We start from the raw sequence: 17,711 nt of genomic DNA, 5'->3' as shown, positions 1-17,711 counted from the left end.
AAGCCCCGCCCCACCTCAGAGCTGTCACTGTGACTGCTGGGCCTCCCCGGGCTCGCGACTTCACGTGTGAAACGGGGGCCCAGTGACGACTGCTTTATGGGTTGATGTGACTAATAGCTCCCCCAGGACTGCCCGCGAGCCCGGAGGGGGTCCCTCAGAGGATAATCAGGCTAAGGTACCCAAGCGAGGGAGAGGGATGGAGGGGCAGAAACGGGGCCTGGAAATGGGAGGGGGCAGCGGCTGGGAATGGAGGCCTCGGTTCTAAATCCGGCGGCAGATTCCCAGATGAGGAGACAAGCCACTTAGACCCTGTTCCGTCCTCAGAATCACAGTCCTTCCAGGAAATCTCGAGTTCCGCTCCCAGGAGGAGGGGCGGGGCGCAGGCTCAGGCCTCCGCAGAGACAGATGAGCTGGGCTCGCACTGTCCATCCTGAGTCAGCTGAGAAGCTGGCTGAGTGGGTAGGAAACTCAGGGGGAAAAGGAATCAGGATAAGAGGCAACATTAAAACTGGAGAAAAAGTGAGCCTGGGATGTGAGGGTGTGAAAATAATCTTCCATTCCTTTCGTCGGAGGCACAGGTTTATAAATATGTGTAACATGTAAATACGTCCTCATGGCAACGCCCCCAGGAGGAAACCATCAGGCAGCTTTTGCAAACAGAGCCAGACGACCGCAAGGTGGCGCGGTTTATTCGTCCACGCTGGGTCAGCGTGTCCTGATGAGGCGCCGCGCAGCGCGCGGGCGTCCTGCCGCTTCCACCGGTCCCCGCCCTTGGAAATCGAAACAGACGAGAGCGGTGTCTGGCTCGGGCTCCAAGAGCTGTGCACGCATCACACGTGCAGGCTCCTGCTTGCAGAGAAGGACTCGGGGTCCACAGGCCGGGTCCTGCAGGAGAGCAGCCGCCACGAGCTTCAGACCGACAGGAGGCCTCGCCCTGGCCCCGGCCCCGGCGGGCTGCTGAGGTGTCCGGCGGGTACGCGGTCCCCGGCGTGGCCGCAGAGGCCTGGTCTGGGCATGTCGGTGGCGCCGCCTCACTCCGGGTGCCGTAGTTTTGGTTCCACGCTTGGGAGGCAGGTGCCAAGGCTGATTCCACTCTGCCTCCAAGGAGAGGATCATTTTAGCTCTAAATCCCACCCAGCCCTGAATCTCAGGCAGGCCCCAGGGAGCAGCAGTAACTTCTTAATATAACGCCGCTTGGGGTCATGTGCATAAAGATAGTGAAAAGCAAGTTTAGACTGAGTCTTTCACACTGATTATAATTACTCCATTTTCTAAAAAAAGCACATTTCAAAAGTCAGTATTTTCTTTCAGCCCTGGCTCCTCTCCCATCACCCCAGCCCGTACTTCAGACGTGCTGCCACGGATGCCCCACAGTTAGTCTTGGGGTTGAAGCCCTTCGTACAAATGAAAGGCATGTTCATTCCTTTCACCCTGGCTCACTGATTCCAATTTGTCTTTACTTTTTAAAAAGTAGGTTAACATTTTGACAAATTAGCATTCTCCTGTAAATACAGTTTGTAGGAGAGGGAAACATGCAGCGGGAAGGTGCAACAGGGATGGGGACACAGCGCCAAATAGAAATGCAGGAGGCACCCCCGCTGAGCGCCAGCAGCCCGGCATCCCCAGGGACTTCCGGGGTCTTAAGGGGAACGTCTGGCACTGCAAACCCCAGGAAGGCCAGGTGTGGACCCACCTGCTCTGAGTCCCCAGCAGGAGGGTGGTGCTGTGGAGAGCTCACGTCCTGGGGTTTCCCGTGTCCCAGCTGGGAAGTCCCTTCTCCTTCTCCCTCCAGGATCGGCAGCGAGGATTCAGGGTCGGCATGTGTCCTGTGGACACACACTGCTGTCATCGCTTACAAGAAACAGAGGGAGCCCCAAGCCATGTGACCTCAGAGGGTCACCAGCTCACTCCCGCAAAGACAAAGAAATGCTGCAGATTCAAGAAAACACCTCGGTTTAGAAACAAAACTGAGAATTCCATGGAGCACAGCTGGAGGCAGATGCTTACCCCCTGCTGGGGTACTTGCTGAGACTCTGCCTCATAGAATTCCTCACCTCCCCAGGAGTAAACGACGGAGATGACAGCGAAGGTCACAGTGTGAAAGTGGCTTCAATCTGACTGTTTCTAAGACACAATCTAATACTGAGATATGGGGGACTTTTAAAAACGTGTCCCAGGATATAAGGACAGCTAACGTGGTGCAGGCCATCGACCTTCATCTCTGCAGGGGCTCTGAGGGAGGGGGCGGTAGCGGTAAAGAGACTGAGAGTTGAAGAAACCAGGTCTCATGTCGGGAGCCCGGCCTCGGGAACCGGAGTCCTGTGAGGGCACAGCAGGGAAGGAGCACAGGGGACTGAGACGGCACCCCACAGGGCACGGGACCCCGAGTCACGTGCCTGGACCCGCTCTGGACGGCGGGACGGGATAGATGTGCTGAAACTGCCTCCCCTCAGCCCCTCCATGCAAGAGGCGTAACTCTATGTTTTCCTTAAAGATAAACTGAAAGATAGCAAAAAAAAATTAACAGCAACAAAAGCAACAGGACTCTGCGTTCCAGGTTCAGCCGTCTGACCTGCAGCCACTCTTACGGCAGTGAAAAATATATGTATTGTTTCGCCAGCTCTGGGCTCCGGGCGGTAGAGCAGGTAAGGCCGACCTCCCCGTGGGTCTGTCCCAAGCAGGTCATCCCGTCATCAAGAGAAGGGGAGGTGAGGGAGGACATCAAGAGAAGGGGAGAAGGGGAGGTGCAGGAGGACACGCACAGACCCGCGGTGTGGACGGAAGGTTGGCCTCGGGCAGAGGAGAGGCCACACCGCCTGGGGGACCATCACCTCTCAGGGATAAGTGGGAAATAATGCCAACTCACCCTCTTTCCCCAGGTTGCAATCATACTTCGGTAGAAATAAACAGTGCAGAATGCAGCTGCCATCTACCAAAGGCGCAGGATAATGGAACGTAAACAAGGAGAAACTGAAGACTCTCACCTCAGATGCTGAAATTGACGGCCAAAGCCTACACTTGGGACGGCCGATAAGACAAGAGCCCATCCCAGGAACCGACATGTACACCTCACAGTCTCCACTGACTAATAACCGATAGGTAAACACAGTCTGGATGAAATTTAGACCGAAAGGGTTGACCCGAGCAGTTCAGACCCGCAGAAGTAACTGTGCAGAGGAAGCTCTCCTGGGCTGGAGACCAACGAGCGAAATGGATGTGGGCCGTGAATCAAGTTTTTAGTGTAGAAGTTGCACAGAAGAGGATTTGTCTTGGTGGATATAATTTCAGTGAGACAAACAACGTCAAACTGGGGTGTATTTGAATTGCATAAAGAAAGCTGCCTGAGGAGTTGGTTTAATGGGGTTAACTCTGGGTCAGTCTTTCAGTGAAAACACGTCAATGTTGGTATATTTGTGATTGAAATATTTATGTTAATAGTTGTTGCTCCAAAATATATAGGCTTAGACCCAGAATAGTGGGGGGGGGGGTATGGGGGGGGTGAGAATCAGCACGGAATGAAGGTCAAGGCCCATGGAGCACCTGACACGTGTCCACCATTCGGCCTCTCTCTGTCTCTGTCTCTCTGTGTATGTCTCTCTATCTCTCTCTGTCTCTGTGTCTCTGTGTCTCTCTCTGTCAGTCTCTCTCTGTGTCTTTGTCTCTCTCTGTATGTCTGTCTCTCTGTCTGTCTCTGTGTTTCTATTTGTCTCTGTCTCTCTCTGTCTCTCTGTCTCTGTGTCTCTCTGTCTCTCTCTGTCTCTCTCTGTGTCTTTGTCTCTCTCTGTATGTCTGTCTCTCTGTCTGTCTCTGTGTTTCTATTTGTCTCTGTCTCTCTGTCTCTGTGTCTCTCTGTGTCTCTCTGTCTCTCTCTGTGTCTTTGTCTCTCTCTGTATGTCTGTCTCTCTGCCTGTCTCTGTGTTTCTGTCTCTCTATTTGTCTCTGTCTCTCTCTGTCTCTCTGTCTCTGTGTCTCTCTGTTTGCCTCCGTCTCTCCCGGCAGTCTCCCACTGGCATCCTCGTGGCTGGAATGATCAGGTTTGGAATCCTCGGGGCAGCAGCGTGCAGACACCCAGGTGGCCTGTAGGTTTAGGCTCCTTCCACCAGGCTCTGAGGACGCAGCGTTTGCAGGGAGCTGTGGTGACTCAGGGGCTCGTGCAGACAGGCCCCCGTGTGGCCCCATAAAGAAGGTCCACCCCTCCCCCTCCCTGCCATCGGCCTCCCCTCTTCCCGCAGGGTTCACAAGTCATTCAGGTAAGTGGTATTTTGCAACCAAAGTGGTGTCAGGGCGTACTTTTCAGGCTCCAGAGTCTACAATCAAGGGTGGTACATGTTTCCCTCCCAAACTTCCTCAGACAGGTGTTCATTTAATCTGTGGCTGTCAATCTGAAAGAAAACAGCTATTTTTCTTGCGTGTGTGGGCTAGAGGCGTAACTTTTCCATAATAATAAGGTGACTGATGTTTAATAGCGATGTCTACAAATACAAAATTGTATCCGAATACTAAGCTATGGTAATATCAGCTTTTCACAATGGGAGCATTTAGTAGATATGATTATAGAACCCAGCTAGTTTGGGGGTGTTCACCTACGGCCCATCTCATTTTTATTGCTTAATTGATTTCATGGTTACCTAAGGGTTTTTTTGTTGTTTTTTTTGCGGTACGCGGGCCTCTCACTGTCGTGGCCTCTCCCGCTGCGGAGCACAGGCTCCGGACGCGCAGGCTCAGCGGCATTGGCTCACGGGCCCAGCCGTTCCGCGGCACGTGGGATCCTCCCGGACCGGGGCACGAACCCGTGTCCCCTGCATCGGCAGGCGGACTCTCAACCACTGCGCCACCAGGGAAGCCCTACCTAAGGGTTTTAATTATCGATAATATCTAAGCTTTTAAGGCCAAGTGATTCTGAAAACATGGGGGATATTTTCTGACACCACCCTCATCTAAAACTCCAGACGCCATTTGCAGTCACTGTAAGTCACCTTCTCCCAGTGCAGGGGAGCAGCGGGGTCTTGAGGACAAGGCAGGTGTAAAAAAATCAGTGATTAGTCAAAATAACAGTCCTGAGGATGAATCGCCCCAAGCCAAAGTCGACCCTGAGGACCAGAGGAGGCCCGATGGGCAGCCAGGAGCACAGTCCTCAGCCCCAGGCCACCTCAGGCAGGTGTCTCGGTGTCTGGGGGGTGCTGGGGCTGGAGGGTGTGAACAGTAAGCATCTGCTCTCTCACAGTTGGGGCTCTAGACGTGAGACCGAGGTGGGGGCAGGGCTGGCTCCTCTGAGGCTGTGAGGTCCCCTGCTCCCTCCTGCTGCTCCGCTGACGAGCCTGGGTGAGCCTTGGCTCTAGGTGCGTCACGCAGGTCTGTCTCCATGCTCGCTGGCCTTTCCCCGTGCATCTGTGTCCCAACTCCCCTTTTATAAGGACACCAGTCCTGTAGGGTTAGGACCCACCTGCTCCAGCACGATCTCATCTTAACCAATTTCATCTGCAATGACCCTGTTTCCAGATAAGGTCACATTCCAGGATATTAGAGGTTAGGACTTGAACACGTGAGTTTTGGGGACACCATCAGCCCATAATGAGTACTCGCCATGGAAAGGAAGACTAAGACAGCGACTAAATTTACCCAGTGTATCTGACACGTGACTTGTGGCTGTTCTACAAGCTTGTGATTTGGAGAAATAATTTCTCCGTGGCATCTGAACTATGAAAGATATTAGTGCAGTTAGAAGCTGTGAGTCCATTAGCAAGTGTGTCACCTAAATGTCATTCACCTGGAGATCACAGCCCTGTGTCATCTGAAGTCTGGGTGGCAGAGAGCATCCTGGAGTGGGAAAGAAACGGACCTGGATTTACTACTGCATCTTGGCAGGGGGCAGGGTAGGACCGGGGGTCACAGACACAAGGTCCCCCTTCCAGGTCCTCGGAATAAACGGAAAGGCCGTGACCCTCAGTTATTGATGAGACTCAATTATTGACCACAAGGCGTGATGTCAGTCCTGAGACCTGATCGCTGAGGTCCAGGGTTCTGGGTATTAGAAACCCATTCCTGTAAGATGAGCAACTCCATGGGGGAAGTTCCCTTTGGGGTCCAGCAGGTGGGGGTTCTGAACGTGCCAAGGAGTCTCTAGAAACGACAGGGGGTGTGAAGCGTTGAGCTCACCAGGAAGATGGGGCGTGAACCAAAGGCCACCCGGGAGCAGAGGGTCAGGGTGACGCGAGGATGGGTGCGGGGCCGGCGCTGCACCTGAGTCACAGAACCGGGGATTCTGCAGCTGGGCGGAGGGGAAGCGGCCCGAGGGTGTCCGGAAGGTCACCCAGCTCAGAGGCCAGAGAGGACGGGGCCTGGGTCTGCTGCTGGCCCACAGTGGCTTCCACGTGGTCTCTATTAACTGCACACATTTGAACACCGAGCGGCGCCGGGTCTGATTCCTAAGACCTGGCAGATGAGAAGCAGCAGCGAAGGGTGGGGATGGAGTGAAGTCCCCCAAAGGAAGCCCTAGCTCGGCTCTCACCCCCAGAAACATGCAGATCCGGCCGCCAAAGGCCTCAACGGCTGTGCCGTTTTTAACATAAAAGTTCACCTTTCACTTTCCTAATTTCCCCAGAGTTTGCTCTTGAGGGAGGGGAGAGAAATGAAGAGTAAGGTTTTTATCCAGGGATGACCTTTTTTCTCTGAGAAACCTTTGTAAGAACCTTTACTCCTAACGAAAGAGACTTTCAATATAATCATTTAATGTGACCAAGAATCCAATATCCCCGAATCTCCACCCACAGGTGTTCAATACCCTCTAATGTGTACGAACGGTCACCCCACCTTCATTATCTGGAGCAGAATGAAAGAGCCAGAAAGGCTAACACTGAACAAAGTAGCTCTGGAGACAGGTGGGTTTGGACGCCGGTGCTCTCTACTGGTTCCAGAAAAATAAAGAAGCAGCATCTCCAGCCGGGCCCATAGGAGCGGAAGCTGCTGAAACGTGGGGACTTACCACCTGCAAACCACCATCCAGGTGAGGCCTGCCAGGCCACAGACGAGCACGGCGCCCAGCACGATGGAGACCATGGACGCCCGCGGGAGCCTCCCGGAGTCTGGAGCAAGGACAGAGCCAGCCGGTGAGCCTGCCCGGCTGAGGGCAGCGGCCAGTGCACCCTCCCAAACCCCAGCCCCACTCCCAGCCGCCCGAGCATCCCTGACCCTGGAAACCAAGTTCCTCCGGGTAATTTTCCTTCCACGGACCTCCTTGCTCTGCCCCGTGGGCTGTCCCTCCCCTGCTGTCTTTGCTGTACTTGGAGTTGAGCTCCATGGACCTCCCTGCTCTGCCCCGTGGGCGTCCCTCCCCTGCTGTCTTTGCTGTGCTTGAAGTTGAGCTCTGCTCTGTACTGAGCTCTCCTTTTTCTACTGCAAGAGCTTTAATAAAATGTCTTGCCATTGTAACAGGTCCCAGTGCATAATTTTTCTTATGACTGCTTATGAAATAGATTTCTTAGTATTCTTTTCTTATAATTTTTCTTACAGGAGCTGGAAGCCAAGTTATGATTCCTAGATTTGCAGCTGAGTGGCTGTGTGACCCTGAGCAAGCCACTTACCCTCTCTGTTCTGCACATGGGGATCAAACTTCGTGCTTCCCTCCCGGAGATAATTCACGGGGGGGTGAAACTAGCTAAGGGTCTGGAGCCAGCCCGCCCCGCCCAGGGTTTCACAGCGGTCCTGCGTCTCAGACACAATCTAGCTTCAGGTACAAACCGGCTGGCTCCCTGTTCTCACCCAACATCAGAGGCTGTGGCAGCGCGGACACACATGGCCGGAGGGTGACCCTTCGGTCATCCCTGCCTGTATGTCGACACCCCCTCCCAGCCTGGATGCCCGAGGGCCGTGGTCTCACCCACGCAGGTCCTGCCGTCCTCGCCGAGCACGTAGGGGTCGGTGCACTCGCACTGGAAGCCGCCCTTGGTGTTCTTGCACCGGGCAGACGCGTGGCACGGGGGTTCCATCACGTCTTCACACTCGTTGATGTCTGCACACACGACGAGAGGTCAGGGACAGCCTCCTGCTTCCCTTCCCCACGAGGCCGGTCCCTCCCCAGCTCTGTCCCGTGTCCAGGAGGCAGAGGGACATCACCCCATGTCGGGGCCGCGTCTCCCCTGGATCCCCGCACCTTTGAAAAGAGAACGTCCCCTGATGTCCCGCGGGCATTTCCCTCCCGCCCCACTTATGCTCACAGCGGCCCTTCGGCCGCTCAGGAGACAGCCCAGCCCGTGGCCACTCTCTGCCCCGCTGGCCTGACTGCTTCTCCTGGCCCGTCCCTAGTGGCGGCCTCAGGCCCGCAATCCCTCTGGTGCCAGTGCCGATCCAGACTCAGTTCTGTTCGTTCAAATTCTGCCAGGTGCTGCGAGGGCCCGAGGGTGAGGCAGGTCCCCGGAGGTTCAGGCCACACAGGCCAGCAACCTCGCTCAGACGCGGGCACGTGGACCCCCTGGAGGCCGCTGGTGCTTTCCACACTGCGGAGGACTCCACCCCGGGCGGGACTCGAGAGTGGGTGGGAAGGAGGCGGGTGAGGGCCGGTGGGAGCGAGTCCGCCCACCCCGAGCGGACAGCTTCCAGCCACACAGCCGGCTCTGGGCCTGGGCCTCCACCCACCGCTGGGAGAACACCGGCCGTGCCGCCGGGAGCTGGGACCTGACACCCAGGCCCACAGAGCAGGTGGGTGTGGTGAGTCCCCCCAGACAAGGAGCGTGTGCGGCCCCCGCGGTCTCCTTCTGTCGGAACCCATAACCACGACCGGACCCCAGGTTCCTGTTTCCAAATAACATGCTATCTTTTCTGGCCAATTTCAGGAAGGAAGCAGCAGAATGTCAAAAGAAGAAACATGTCCTGAATACATGCTGTCCAGCCACATCACATTAGCAAACGTCACACGCGTGTGTCCTCGTAGGTGGCCCTTGTTCTGAGGGAATGAAGTGAACCTGGGCTCAGCGTCTGCCACTGGCTGAGCCCCTCACTCCATCCTGGACACTGGACTGCAGAGAGGGTGCATAAAACAAGGCAGGTTCCTTCTTTCCTGGCTCTGGAGGCCTGAAGTGCAGACGCGGCCCTGAGCACACTCGGAGGGAAGCATCGCTCCCGGCCTCTCCCAGCTCCCGGGGCTGCTGGCCGTCTTGGCTTCCTCCGCCTGGCTGCCTCTCTCCCATCCTCCGTCCTCACGGGGCCGTCTTCCCTCCATGTCTGTCTTCCTCCTAGAGGGACACCAGTCCTCCTGGACCAGGGCCCACCCTGATGGCCTCATTGGAATTGGACTGCACCTGTAAAGACCCTACTCCTAATAAGGCCACATCTGAGGTCCTGAGGTTTAGGGCTTCAACATACCTTTTGGGGGGACAGAATTCAACCCCTTTCACTCCAGGGTCAGGTTCTTCCCATCAGAAGCCAGAGCGGGGACTGTAGGGTCTGGTCTCCTGGTCCGGGGAGTCCACCCAGAATGTGTGGCAGCCCCACACGGGTGGTGAGGGCCGTCTCAAGCCTGTGTGCCCCCAGATCCCCACGTCAGTCTGCACCATGGCCATGGCTGCTCCTACCGGGACAGCTGAAGACCGCACCCCCGGGCCCAGCTACAAACATCTGCACGCTGTTCCACTTCCCTAGGCACATGTGTGCCGACAGCAAGCCTCACGCTCCCTGTAGGTGCAGAAACGTTTATTTGTCCTCATTTATTACAGAACCTCTCGGCAATAACCGGAGCGAAAAGCCACGGACACATTGCTTTTTATCCTTCTGGATTCACGACTTCAAAGCCCTCGAAAGAGACTCATTACACTCATTTGCTAATTTTTTTTTTAATGTGATGATTTTGGGGCCTAAGCAGGATTTGAACAGAGAAGAGAGAACGAGTCTCCTTAGAGTTTGTGGATTAGATGTTCAGTTAAACGCTGTTGCTGCCCTTTCTGCAGCCATGGACGTGCAGGTAAGCGATTGCACTGAGGACGGGCTGCAGCCCTTCTGTCTCATCTATTCACAGCGGAAGTGAAATTCCCTCCCTGCTACATCCAGAGTCATTTTTTTCTCGCAATTCTTGGCTTAGAAACTTCTAGTAGAGGCATAGATGAGGCGAAAAGTATCTGTGTAAAGGAGCGAGCCCTCGTCCTGCTTCCTGTCATATACTTATGTTAAAGATATTCTGCCCTAATTATCGATGTGTCCAGACAAAAACACAGGGTTCTATAAACAGAGTCAGTACCCTCCTCACTGGTCCTATCTCGCTGTGCCCATGTGACCGAGCTTAAGGAGCTCCTGTCTCCATGGGACGCTTATCAATGTCGAAATAAATAGGACCCCCTGCTTGTTGGAAAGTGGGTCCTCACTGCCCACACAGCTCTGTAACTCGCCGTTTACTTAGTGATGTGCTGACACGTGCCTTGCACGTGCTTTCAGGGCGCGGTTAGCTGTTAGTATGAAAAATTACGTTAGAAAAAGACAGGAGGTGGGGGAGCTGACTGGGAGGTGGGAGGACGTTGGGAGTAGAAGAGCGATGCTGGCATCGTTTGGACCATCGCTAGGGCGCAGAAGGCCTCCCTCGGGGAGAGTCTGAGCTGGGCGTCGGAGCGTAACCAGGGGCAGCGGGTGAGCCCGTGGCACTGACCCTCCTTTACTCTCTGGTTCTAAGCTTTTCTCCTTTATTATTTGTACCTTGTAGACCCCTAGGAATAGAGCTTCGGGGTCATAAATAGCTAAAACAAGTAGCCAGCATGATGCAGCATAAAAGGTCCAGGGGTTTTTTCAGTAAAGACGGAAGGTACACATGTGACGTTTACACCTGGAGCACGCGGGGCTCTCACCCACCCCCACCGCCCGCCCCGGGCTCGTGTCCTTGCCCTGCCGACACCAGGACCACAGCCCTGGGTAACAGGGATGTTTTAATTCTGCACCAGCGCTAAGTGGAAACAGCACTAAAAGCTTTTATATTTGTCCTACTTTTGCTCCTGTGGGACCGTCTACAGAACATAAGAATCGGCAGCAAAAGAAGAGGCGGTTGACGGACAGAAGAGGCGCGTCTGGATGCCACCGCGGTCCAGGACGGTCGGGCTCCTGTCACGGGAGGCTCCTGGAACGTGACTCTCTGTGCGGCCTGGCCCGGCCCCCTCTGCTTCAAGTCCACCATCGTTCACGCCCAAACCCCAAGGAGACGTGGGAGGTGCCCGCTTGGCTACAGCCCACGTCCTCCTGGTGCAGACCTGGGTGTGTGAAGGCTGCCCTACCATCTAACCAGGGCTCTCCGGCCCAGCGTGCTGGTTTTGGCCGTAGATTCCCTCAAACCCTCACTTTCCCGATGAGCTCCCTGTGTCGTCCGCCCTCCTCCAAGTGGTGGCCTGGACATCGCCCTGGAGCCCCTCCTTCTTTGCCTCCTTGTCCTTCCCCCTCACCTGGAGGGAGCGGCCGGGACCTTCCTGAACCTGGTGTCCCGGGCTGAGTCCTGAGGGTCCTGGGGCTCCGCCTCTCCTGGGCTTTTCCTGTACTCTTCCGAGTCTAGAGGCGGGTGTGGCCTCTGTAACTTTCCAGGACCCATTTTGGAGTCCCCAGAATTGAAGTGAAAACTTTGTTACTGTGGTAAAACATACATAACATGAAATGTACCATCTTAATTATTTGTCAGTGTGCCTTTTGGTCGCATTAAGTACGATCACGTGGTCGTCAGCTATGACCGCCCTCCATCTCTGGAATTGTTTCATCTTCCCAAATCGAAACTGTAGAACTGAACAAGTTGGGCCTTGTTTTCATTTGTCGTAAACCAGCCCGATTCTTGCATGAGTCCGTCTCCTGCTCCTCTAGGGTCTTCCTCGTGCAGCTTAGAGGGAAACGTGAGGGAGCTTCTCCCAGGGGACGAGGGAGGCTTCCTGCTTCTGCTTGCCTGGTCCCGGTTCCGGGTCCTCCCAGGTGTAGGCAGACTGGGGCCCAGAGCAGGGAGGAGGGTGAGGTCTCCCTGGGAACGGGCCACCACAGGTGGGGGGCCTGCTCTACTGACGCCTCCTGTGGAAACACTCGTGTTTCATTGGAGCACTGGCTCTGTGAGCTCCTTCCTACAGGCCTCCCTGAAGCTCTAGCCTCTTCCTCCCCCTGTCCTTCCCGGGTCACCCCGCGGGCGTGTCGTGAGGCGACCGTCTGGGTGCTTCATTTTCTAGAAAGACATCGACTTAGGAACATGGGCCACTGGGGAGGGGATACTTTATGTCCACACAGAGAGTCCCTGGAAGATGATTATACTCGGAGACACCTCTGGTTGAATGACATTTATGTATGTTTTCATTTGGGGTTTCCTTCCAGTTTGTCTTTAAATTGAAGGATAGTTGCTGTATGGTATTATATAAGTTACAGGTGTGCAGTATAGTGATTCACAATTTTTAAAGTTATTTATTTTTCAAGGACATTTATTCTTAATTTGTATTTGAAAAATGCAGACTCCAGGGTCAAGCCACGAAAAGACACCTGTTAACGACTGACCTTTACAGACCGGAGGCCGGGAATCCCATCCTCGGCGGGTGCAGGCAACTTGCTCCGGCCCGTGGAGCTGGAATCCATGGCGACAGGAAAACACCAGCACACGCCTTCCGGACTCCTCACACAGCAGGAAGTCCCCGTCCTCCACTTTGTCCGGGAAGCCACAGGCATCCCCTGGGCCAGGTTGACAGGTACATACAGTCAGTGCCGGACCCCTTTCTTCGCCCTCCTCTGGGGCTGCATCCCCCGATTGGCCTCCCAAGGGGCTCACGTCAGCAATCTCCTTCCCTCCAGGTGGGACACAGCACGGGCCCCTCTCAGCACTGACCCCCTGCGGCAAAGTCACGCCTCTAACCCTTCCCCATGTATCGGCCGTGACCAGGCTTCCCCACCCACCACGACGAGACCGCTTTAATTGAGGGCGGCCACGGTCCTCGCTGCACAAGGCAGGCTGGATCTCAGCCCCTCTCCTCTTCTGACCCCAGGGGAGCTCACCGTCGGCCAACCCTCCCGAGGCTGGGACCCGAGACACAGTTGCTCTGCTGGCAGGTGCAGGCCAGTGTGGTCCCCAGGAGGGGCCGAGGGGGGCTTCGCCTCAGACCTGCGCCTTCCCCGCCGAGGAGGTCGCGCCCGGGACCCAGCAGGGCGGGAGGCTCCTTCCTTCCCCCGAGAGGATTTGAAGCAGCTTCTCTCAGAAGCTGTGACCCCCGGGAGACCCTGTCCTTGACCCTGTAGGAGAGACGCTGCCGGTTCGCGGCTACCTGGAGGCGGGGCCTCCCTCCACGCGCCCAGGTTCATCCCCGGGATGCTGTCGCACGACTCGAACTCCTGGGGCCACGTCCCGACCCGGAAGGCATCGCGTGGCACGCGGGAGAGGCCGGTGTTGTCGCAGATGACGCGGGACAGAGAGTGCCGGCCCAGCTCCTGCCTCTGGGCTTCCGTGAACACCGCCTGGTTCTCCCACCAGAACCTCCAGGAGGACAGACGTGAGGACACGTGAGAGCCCAGTCCCTGCCACGCCGACCACTCCTGCCCACCCTCTGTGCCCACGCCATGCGGCACCGGAGGCCGGGCGCGGCCAGGGAAGGAGAGCGGCCCGGACGGCGCCGGGAGGACCGTTCTTTCCATTTAGGGACCCAGTTAACCTGCTCAGCTGCACTGATTTTCCCTGGGTGCAGAGCTGCCTCTACGACAGGAGTGACGAGGACAGAACCCCGCCTTCAGGAGGGCTCTGCGCCTGCCCTGCAGGACGTGCCCTGAGGCCCCCGCCCCGCAGGCTCTCCTCTGGCCCGTCGCCAGGGGAATTCAGCTTCTGGGAAACTGTCTCACTTTCCTCCCAAGAGGCTGCATCGCTGGCAAAGCCCACAGCTGCTGACCCGAAGGCCACAGCGCGCTCCTCTCACCACATAAAGCCCCGCTTCCAGCGCGGGAACGCTGTTAGCACCGAACAGCCCCTGCGTCCCCACCTATCCCGGGCACCTACCGGTCCCCGTCCCTCAGGTTCCTCATTTGCTTTCCGATGATGCAGGCAAACAGCGGGCCGGTCCGCGCCCCGGGGAGGACTCTCTCGGCTAAGCCCCCGAGCCACACGTCCACGTTAGCCGGGTGCCCGTACAGGTCCAAGATCTTGTCGGCCACGCTCCCGTGGCTGGTGGCGGCTCTCAGGTCGGCCCGGGTCTCCAGCCTGGACAAGCCGCAGAATTCCCGCCACTCATTGTAACCTGTGCGGGGAGAGGGCCGAGGCCACCCTACTCGGGATCCGGACGTTCCCCACCCGCCCCGCCGGCTGTGGGCCATCGAGACCTGGGGCTCTGGCCACAGGGTCCCCGCCTCAAATCCACCTTGCCGCCCCACGGCCTGCAGACCTCCCTGTCGGAATATTCCAGCACGGGCGGCAGGGCCTTGTGGAGAGTTTGCTCACAAACCAGCCAGGCAGCATGCGTGGGGACCAGGCTGAACCCTACACACCCGAGTGCGTCACACTTTTACCCACTTCTCGTCTCTGCTGAGCAGTGAGGCCAGCGCTCACCTGCCGTATCCACGTTCCCACGGGAGCGGCCGGAGCACAGGCGCCAGCACCCCTCCTTCCACACAGGCACACATACGCACAGGCACACACACGCACAGCCACACACGCACAGCCACACACGCACACACACAGGCACACACACGCACATCCACACACACACACACACACAGGCACACAGACACACACAGGCACACACACAGGCACACACACGCACAGCCACACACATGCACAGACACAGGCACACACAGGCACACAGACACACACATGCACAGCCACACACACAGACACACAAACATACGGATGCACAGACATACAGACACACGCACAGACACACACACGAACAGACACACAGACGTACAGGCACACAGACATACAGACACGCACATACAGACCACACACACACACACAGGCAGAGCCATGGAAAGGACCACGTCTGTGTGACTCTGGGCTGCAGCTCCCTCCTGGTCTCCGGCTTGCTGGACCGCTGGTCCCCCATCCTCCCCCTCCGCGTCCCACTGCTCTCGGGGCCCGCCTCCTCCAGACCTCCAACCCTCCTCATGGCGCGTGAGCCCTCGCCTTACGCGCCATCTGGGTCTGACCAGAAGCTCGCCAAGGCTCCCCGTCATTTCCTCTCTGGTTATGTGCTCTGCCGCCCGCGGTCCTTTTGGCAAGACTGGGTCTCGTTTTATGCCCGGGGCCTCAGACACAGCCCGTTTTATGCCCGGGGCCCCGACGGAAGTGCCGCGTGGACGCATGGACACAAGGAAACGCATCGCGCCCGGGCCAGCTCCCCGCAGGGCGCTGAGGCAGCGGGACACAGAAATCTGGGGGTGGGGGCTGGCGCTCAGACTAAACAGAGCTAGAGGAGAGGAGGCCTTATTTCCAGTTAGAACGCGAGGGTACAGAGGCTTTCAAAGCCGTTTCTCAGACGTTGGCAGTAGGTCCGAGATACGTTAGAACGGCAGCTCATCCGGCAGCTCCCGCAGGAAAGGAACCAGGAGGGCCCACCTGGCAGGCCGTGGTCCCGGCCCCTCTGCAGGTTGATGGATGCCAGGTCCAGGGTCCCCGAGTCCGACAGCACAAAGAGCCTCTCTGTCAGCTCCTCGTTCATCAGCTGGTCTTGCACCTGCAGCTTGGCTGGTGTCGCCAGCAGGCCCCTCATGATGGGGTCCACACCACCTGGAAACAGCACAGAGGAGGGACGCGCATTCTCAGGTGAGTCTCGGGGAAACAGAACAGATCGTAAACTATGCTGGTTCTGAACAAAAGCCTCCCATAATCTCAGGAATTCACCTCCAGGGCTTCCCAAGTTTCCTGGGCCCTTAGGGTGCTGCCTCGTGGTGGATTCGCCCCGTCAGAGCCCCAGCGGGCCGGACCGGGACGTGTGTCTGAAGGAAACCAGGATGGAGCCTCAGGGGCAGAGGTTTGTGCTTGTTTTTCAGCAGCAGAAACGTCACAGTTGAAGGAGGTGTTTGCTGGGTCTACAGCCTAGACCAGTGAACAAGCCCCAGCCTGGCTGAGGGAGCCCGGGGCCGTCCCTGGGAGTTCTGGAGACTCAGAAACCCCAGCGAAAGCGTCTGATGAACAGGATCACTTTTCAGACCTCTGTGGATGCATTTATATTCTCCACGCCCGCTGCTGACCCGAGCACCTCCGGCCAGCGGGCAGGTGACCGCACACCCGGCTCCCCCTCCCAAGCGTGGCCCAGGGATGCGCACCTTCCTCAAGGAGCCGCCAGGGCCGGAAGAAGGCATCCCGCAGCGGCAGGAGCCCCAGGCGCTCCTGGAAGCGGGCGTCCAGTCGCCGCACCAGCGGGTGCACTGTGGCGTGTCCAAAGCGGAAGGCGGCCGTGGAGAACACATTGGACACCGTAGGGTCCACGGCGGGGTCGTATCCCCTGTAGGGGCCCACGTGCTGCCCGAAGGCCTCGGGGCCCAGGATTTTGGGGACGTAATCCCGCAGGGTGATGATCTGCGGAGAAAGGAGAGTGGGTGGGGGCCGGGGCAGCGGAGCCCCTGGCTGGATGCGGGCTCACAGTCAGAGCGATGCCGGGTTGGGGGGCTTCTTCCCGCACAGGCCTGGGGCAGCTGCACCTCCAGAGCTGTCACTGGGGGTCTTGTCACCTGGGGGCACAGGGCAGCAGGGGAGCAGGTGCAGGAACACCCCCTGTTCCAAAGAAAGTCCTGAGCTCTCGGCTTCTACGGGGCTGTACAGGGCACGTCAGAGATGCCCCCAGACACCCTCCAGGCCAGGCCAGGCCACGGAAAGTGAGGGGGACCCTCAGTGCGTGAAGACGAACCAAGGAGGCTGCTGCCCCCTGCACTCGTTCAGAAACATGACAAGGTTTCTGTCCAGCAATCAGCCCCCTTCACTCCCACTTCACCCACGAGCCCCCCGTTAACACCAGGACCTAAAACAAAACTCAGAATCTAGTCCCTTCGCTGGGTCTGGGCATCAGAGGCTGAAGATTTGGACCAAGGTGAGCTGCAACCCCATATCCCCCCTTCTCAGCTACGTGACTCTGGGAGGCTGACCTCTCTGAACCTGTTTCCTCTGCTGGAGAAACCTCTTCCTTTGAGTTTTTGTGAGAATAAAAAATATACATGGGTTTATATGTATTAGACACATGGTATTATCTATAGACGTTCTATAGAGCACATGGATATATTAGATACTGTATGGCTTTATACGTAGCAGACATATGGTATCATATAGAGACATTATACGGAGAAGATGCATATATTGTATATGGTGTATACATCCATGCACGGATAACCACCTGTCCCCAGGTTTAAAGGACATGATACACAACCTAAAGCTCATACACGGTCGGAATGGCTTCCACGCATTAAAATGTAAGCAGGGGCCGAGATCCCTGTGTTATTCCTTTTTTCCCTTCTGAATTGTCTGGTATTTAAGAGAATATTTGGGCCCATGAGCCACATCTAAATGAGGAATATAAACCAGTAGGAAAGATTCTATCCTAGAGGGAAAGGTCTTACATTTCAGCTTATGAGTGTAGGAAGGGAACGTGTACCATTCTCAGAAACAACATGAAGGTGACAACAGAGCCTCTGCGTCCTTGTGGGCCATCCCTTCCAAACGACGGAGTGTGTCTTCTAAGTGCACAAGCCAGACTTCCCAGGCCAGCGGAGGCTGCGGCCTCCAGGTGAAGGGCCCATGGAGCCCCTCGCACCGCTGC

At 56.8% G+C, this 17,711-nt stretch overlaps 1 protein-coding gene across 1 annotated transcript in view; it reads right to left on the bottom strand.

Annotated features, from left to right (window-relative positions):
- Positions 1-961: 961 nt before the first annotated feature.
- Positions 962-17,711, bottom strand: part of TPO (thyroid peroxidase) — a 38,369-nt gene continuing 21,619 nt past the window's right edge. The window contains exons 8-16 of the mRNA XM_082672640.1: positions 16,228-16,480; positions 15,518-15,688; positions 13,964-14,201; positions 13,242-13,450; positions 12,484-12,654; positions 7,877-8,008; positions 6,983-7,082; positions 1,694-1,826; positions 962-1,094 (exon numbers count right to left, since the gene is read on the bottom strand). Coding sequence (XP_082528766.1) covers positions 1,032-1,094; positions 1,694-1,826; positions 6,983-7,082; positions 7,877-8,008; positions 12,484-12,654; positions 13,242-13,450; positions 13,964-14,201; positions 15,518-15,688; positions 16,228-16,480 — 1,470 coding nt within the window. The 3' untranslated portion in view covers positions 962-1,031. The remainder of the gene's footprint in view (positions 1,095-1,693; positions 1,827-6,982; positions 7,083-7,876; positions 8,009-12,483; positions 12,655-13,241; positions 13,451-13,963; positions 14,202-15,517; positions 15,689-16,227; positions 16,481-17,711) is intronic.

The sequence above is a fragment of the Grampus griseus genome (assembly GCF_964374135.1).
Source record: "Grampus griseus genome assembly, chromosome: 15".
NCBI lineage: Eukaryota > Metazoa > Chordata > Mammalia > Artiodactyla > Delphinidae > Grampus > Grampus griseus.
This window is presented reverse-complemented; position numbering and strand designations above follow the sequence as displayed.